Source organism: Rhipicephalus microplus, chromosome 5 (genome assembly GCF_043290135.1).
Source record: "Rhipicephalus microplus isolate Deutch F79 chromosome 5, USDA_Rmic, whole genome shotgun sequence".
NCBI classification, from domain to species: Eukaryota; Metazoa; Arthropoda; class Arachnida; order Ixodida; family Ixodidae; genus Rhipicephalus; species Rhipicephalus microplus.
This window is the reverse complement of record NC_134704.1, coordinates 73092001-73097769: the sequence shown is the minus strand read 5'-3', so window position 1 is coordinate 73097769 and position 5769 is coordinate 73092001. Positions and strand designations below refer to the sequence as shown.

Genomic DNA, 5769 nt, shown 5'->3' with positions numbered 1-5769 from the left:
GGTACCCTAACCACTGCGCCACCTCGGAGGACTCATCTTTACTTCTGTTGAATACTTAAGTGATCTGTGAATTTCTGTCTCATTTTCGCTCTACCATAGAGTAACGTAAAAATGACAAGAGTGGTCACTCGTGCCAAAAAGCGGCTGAGCTACGCAGCTTCACCACAGCCGTAAGATGGCAGCACATCACTTAATGCTTCAAGAAAACACGTGTACTATAGTTATTAAATGCGAAGCATTTCTTAGCAAACTTTGGCGACCTTGAGCGTATCTATCTATCTATCTATCTATCTATCTATCTATCTATCTATCTATCTATCTATCTATCTATCTATCTATCTATCTATCTAGCCGCCTACGACTTTTAGCTCTCCCGGCCGTTTCAATAATCGCATCGATACCAAACTTGGTATGGCATAGCATGACTGTATGAAGAAAATATTCGACTAGTCATAACATAAAAATCATGACATGAATGTCATAATTGTCATGATTTTCATTTCATGGTTCTGCAGCTCTTGTGGTGGTTTCGTTCACATGGCATGTTGCAAAACCGGTAGGGTATGGCATGATTGCATGGCAAACACAAGCGACAGACCCTAACATGAAAATCATCACATGCGTGTCATGTAACATGACTACGTTCCACACTCATGATGCGCTCGCGGCCGTTTCGCTAAAGTAACATATACCAAATTTGGTATTACGGTACGTGAATTGATGAAGAAGGTATGTGAATGGTGCAAACAAGACAATCATGAGATGCGCGTCATGTAATAACATGACTACATGCCACGCTCATGATGCGCTGGCGGCCGTTTCGCTAGCTTCTCTTATACCAAATTTGGTATTACGGGACGTGAATGGATGACGAAGGTAAACGACACATCCGAACATGATAATCATGACACGGAAGTCATGTACGGCATCATTTACCTCCACCTCGTAACGTTGTACTGATTTGAAGACGACATATCAACATTTCTCATCAGTGCTTCGCATATCATCGATTCCCACTGTACGTGGGATCTGCCATTTTTCTGCAGCGACAACTGCTTGTGGCTGTTGTTTGCGAAAGAGCGACGTAAAGTGTGCTAGAGAAAATTAGTGCGAAGGTGGGAAGGAAAACGTAGCCAACATTTTTACTTTATTTTTTCGGTTCATGCCGGAGTCAAGTGATGAGGCAACTACTGCCGTGTCGCGTTGTGCACTGTAGGTGTAGTTGTGTGCGTTATTTGCAGTTTTATTCAGCAGTAGTTCTTGTTATATTGTTGCCTATATGTTTATTTCTTGTTTAATTTATAATCATGATATAGTAGCTGTATTTTCGCATCTTGCAGTGCAATGAATCTTTCTTTGTGCCTGCGGTTATCAAACATTAAACAATGTGTACATGTACTTACCAAGAATATTACTCGAAAATAAATGTTTTCGATCCTCCGATGATTCTCATGTTTTAATTAAATTGTGTGCGTAGACACACATTGGCATCGTGTGCTTGCTGCTTAGTTGTGCAGCTTACACGAAGCTCATCGATGCATGCAAACGACGCGCTAACAATAAATTAAAAAATTAATGTATGACCTCAGAGATGAATACACGCGTAGAAGTGGTCTCGGAGGCTGTATAATAATTCTAGTCGGTACAAATTTGCCTTCGAGACAGTATTTTCTGCGATCTGCCATATCTGAGGCTGCAAAGTTTCACCACACCCGTTTGGTGCGCTGCGAACCCAAATTGTTTAAAATCAGCCGCAGGGGCTTATGAAAGTGTCCTCTCTTGGTCTTTTACATTACTCTATGGCTCCACTTTCTTCATGATGTTTCTCCATGTGACACAGCTTGCTAACTATTAGCTGCGTCACAAATGCATTTATTTCAGCGCTGTATGCCGAATCGTAAGCGAAGTGCGGCTGCGGCGCAGTTAAGACTTCAGGATGTCACGAACAACGCCCAGAAACTCCTTCAGCTCGCACGGGTTCTTCAGTTTATCGGTGTCCACCAAGTGCGGGTCCTTGTCCGTCTCCGTGGAGAGGAGAACCTGAACGCGCTTCGCTTTCGAGGAGTCCTCGAACACCTCGAAGAGGACGCTGGCACAGAAGCAAGGGTGGTCGCCGTACGACGTGTCGAGCAGCTTGAGTATCGAGTACACGCTCGAGTCGGACATCGAGAAGACGTGCAACCTGTCGGGACGCTCGACGCCCTGCTCGAACTTCTGCGAGAGGGTCTCCACGACCTCTCGTAGCACGTTCTCGGCGTAGCTGGTGATGTTGAGGAGACGCAGAAAGAAGAGGAAAGGTTAGGGAAGAACAAGGTTTTTTTTTCTTAAGGCAACACAAGCGAAAAACAAAACCTTCGAAACTGGAGGCGACTCTCATCCTTTTAGATTTGAGATTGGGCCGGTTGGTAAACGTTATTCAACAAACCACGCAGAAGCAGACAACGGGCAGAGTGAGACGCAAATACAGGCGCTGAATTTGAAGTCAGCGCCTGCATCAAATTCACGACCTTCGGGTGTCATGGGCTATGTTTTTGTATTGCTATCAAACACCTCATAACAAATATATCAGGATGAAAATCAATTCGTTATATTTTATACTCGAAATCAAACTTAAAAAATCGGTGATACGGCTAACGCACAAATATTATACATACAAATGAATTCAAAGCCACGAAATACAAGGCTGTCATTATCTCTTTCCTTGTGGCATTTCAAACTAAAAAGACTGGTATATTAGAAGGTGCAATCAGACGAAAAAAAGTTTGTTCGGCAAAAGAAGCTTGCGTTCACATTCATTTGAAGAATAATGTGATCATTTTTTTTCATCATAGCAGTGTCACAAACAAGTTTTTACGAATGGTTCGACATTATTATGACGCCATCAATAATAATTAATATTATTACAATGATGTAATCGTAACATAAACTTACAGCAAGAAAATGTGGCCGTGAATTTTCTTTGAATGGTTGTTTCACTTTTTATGCTACCTTACGCAAATGGAGCCTCGCGCGAACCGAATGTCCTTCGTTGTGGCCTATATCTAGGCAGCTCTAGCATATTCAGTTTCGTTCTATAAAAATAAATGCCGTTAAAATTAATCATGACCAACAAAAAAGATCGTGATTAGTTCGCTATCACCGATAATTCGACATATCAGCGTTTGTTACAACGAGATTCACCTGCACCGATGCGCTGTTATGCCCATTGACCGACCCCAGACAGTACCACCGTGTTAAAACGTTTACCTGCACATCTCGGATACTGCTCAACCTTTTTCACTCTGTTCATTGCCAATTTATGGACGTAAGTGGCAGTCCTCTGGCCCAACTAGGCTTTTCCGAAAGCCTGTCGGCATAAACTCCGGCAGTTTTTTCACCTCATAGGTAACTGTTTTTGATGTCTTCTATGTGCGTGAGACTTACCCATAATAAAATGGAGTATAACACTTGTCACTGCAAATCGGTTGCGCTAAAACCTGAGTGCTGCCTACTGGACACAGAATACTGCAAATCGGTTTCACAGAGCCAATCTGCAGTATTTCGAGTCTATGCTCTACGAGTTGTCTACTCGTTCGTCCTCGCGCTGCCAACTGCTAGCTTCCTGGTCTCTTCAAGTGGTGGAGTGGCCAGCCCGGAAAAGCGTCGGTCCCACGGGTTTGATCCCCGAACCAGGACGAATTTCACGGTCACTAAGAAGCTTTGTTACCGAGAAATCTGTGTGGATTTCCTTGTGGCTCCATTCTACCAACTGGTGCTTGTCAATCATTTTCCTCCCTTTTTTTGATACTTAGCCCTCCGAATCATCAACTCACATTTTTTGTTTCTCTAGATAACATGCAAACTTTCAGTTTCATTTCAATGACAACAAAGTCTAATTCTGGGGTTTTACTTGCCAAAATCACGATATCATTATGAAACTTGCCGTATAAGCTAGGGGACTCTGAATTTATTTTAACCACCCGGTTCTTTAACGTGCTCGCAAATCTGAATACACTCTTCGCGGATTGAATGAGGATAATTCAGACCTGAGTAACGCGCACTTTCATTCCTGCCGTCTCCAGTTCGGGCCATGATATCAACATAATCGCGACTCGAACACTTCGATAAGAGCCGACATTAAATATCTCTAGAGACCAGATTCGTCACGACAAGATGTGGTTATCTCGAGCGATTGATGATTGATGCGTGGGACTTAAAGCCCCAAAACCTCCATATGATTATGAGAGACGCCGTGCGGCGGGCTCAAGAAATTTTGACTACCTGGCGTTCTTTAACGTGCACCCAAATCTGAGCACACGGGCCTACAACATTTCAGCCTCCATCAGAAATGCAGCCGCCGAAGCCGGGATTCGATCCCGCGACCTGATCTCGAGTGACTGCGCATACAAGTTGTTATAGCGAATAATTTGATATCGCATTTGAATCCGTGAGTACATAGGTATTTTCGCACCTCGCCCCTGTCGTAATGCAGCAGCTGTGGACTAGAACCGAAGCCGTGCCCTAGCTCTTATCAGCGCGACACCTGAGCCGATGAGCAGTGACTTGCTGTTTCGTTTCGAAATAGCAACAACCACATAGCGGCCTAGTTCGAGGACATTAGCAACAGGGTGTCTTAATGAGCGTACCGTAGCTCGTTGCCCGCAAGCGCCAGTCCGAACATCCTGTTATCTGCGTCGATTAGGACGTTCCAGATGGGCTGCGCCCAAGCGGGGATCGGGTTGCCGATAGCCACGTACGTCAGCAAGCTGTCCATTACCAAAAACTTCTGCCGCTTCTCACGCGTGGGCGCTCCGGTCTTCTCCGCGATGAAAGCCAGAAGATCTCCGATGCACGAGAAGTCACCCTGAGCGGGAGGCACGACAGGCGCCTGCAGGATCAAGTCGATGTTCTCGATAAGGCTCGCCTGGAACAACAGGTCGTAGCGCGTCGGGTCCAGCTCGAGCGGCGTCGACGTGGGAAAGTTGAGACCCCGTACGGTCTCGCTCAGGCTCTCCCGACACCGCGGCAGGCGCACGTGCGTGGCCAGCAGCTGGTCGGGCTCGTCGGCCACCAGGAATTCGTCGTACCGGAGCCTCAAGAAGAAACCCAGCTTGAACGTCTGCTCGTGGCCCTCCCTGGTGAGCTGGCCGTGGTCTTCGGGAACGCTTTTGGGCAGATTCTTGCAGCACATGATGGGAGTCCGCTGGCCGTGGCGGCTTATGACGAAGGCGTACAGCAGGTTGTCGGGAGCTGGCACAGCTTTCAATGCGGCGGAACTGGCAGCCTGCATCACACTCTTCGGCGATCTCGGAACGGCAACACGAAATTACTTTAGCCTTCCTAGAGTAAAGCAGAGTAGAGTAGAACAGACCCTAAAAACTGTGGCTCACACACGCACGGGGGGAATCTTCGTCTTCTCCCAGATTTCCTTATCGGTGCTCGAGATGATGAGGATGAGGACGAGCCTAAAGCCACGTTCATTGGTTTACCTAGAAGCAGATGCAGGTATAGTTACAGATAGTCAAGTGTTCTGGCTCACGCCCACTAAGGCCGACTGACCAAGCGGAGAGTTCTAATGAAAATAAAGTAAAAACAAACATGCTTGTCTGTTATTGATCAAATTATATTTGAACAGCAAAGCTATTTAAGCTGTACTTAACTTGTGCTTCATCCTAAAATACATCGTGAAAGAAATTGGGGAATTCCCATTACCGTGTACTCTAGGTGCGAGTGACGAAGGAAAACGAATATGCCAATAAGAGAGAGAAAGAAAGAGATAAACAGAAAAAA

At 45.6% G+C, this 5769-nt stretch overlaps 1 protein-coding gene across 1 annotated transcript; it reads right to left on the bottom strand.

Annotated features, from left to right (window-relative positions):
• Window positions 1-1895: 1895 nt before the first annotated feature.
• On the bottom strand, window positions 1896-5344 carry LOC119173816 (testicular acid phosphatase homolog). The gene is made up of 2 exons (XM_037424599.2): window positions 4626-5344; window positions 1896-2260 (listed from the first exon to the last, which is right to left on the bottom strand). The coding sequence occupies exons 1-2, from the start codon at window positions 5267-5269 to the stop codon at window positions 1924-1926; spliced, it is 981 nt and encodes a 326-aa protein (XP_037280496.2). The 5' UTR covers window positions 5270-5344; the 3' UTR covers window positions 1896-1923.
• Window positions 5345-5769: the final 425 nt, after the last annotated feature.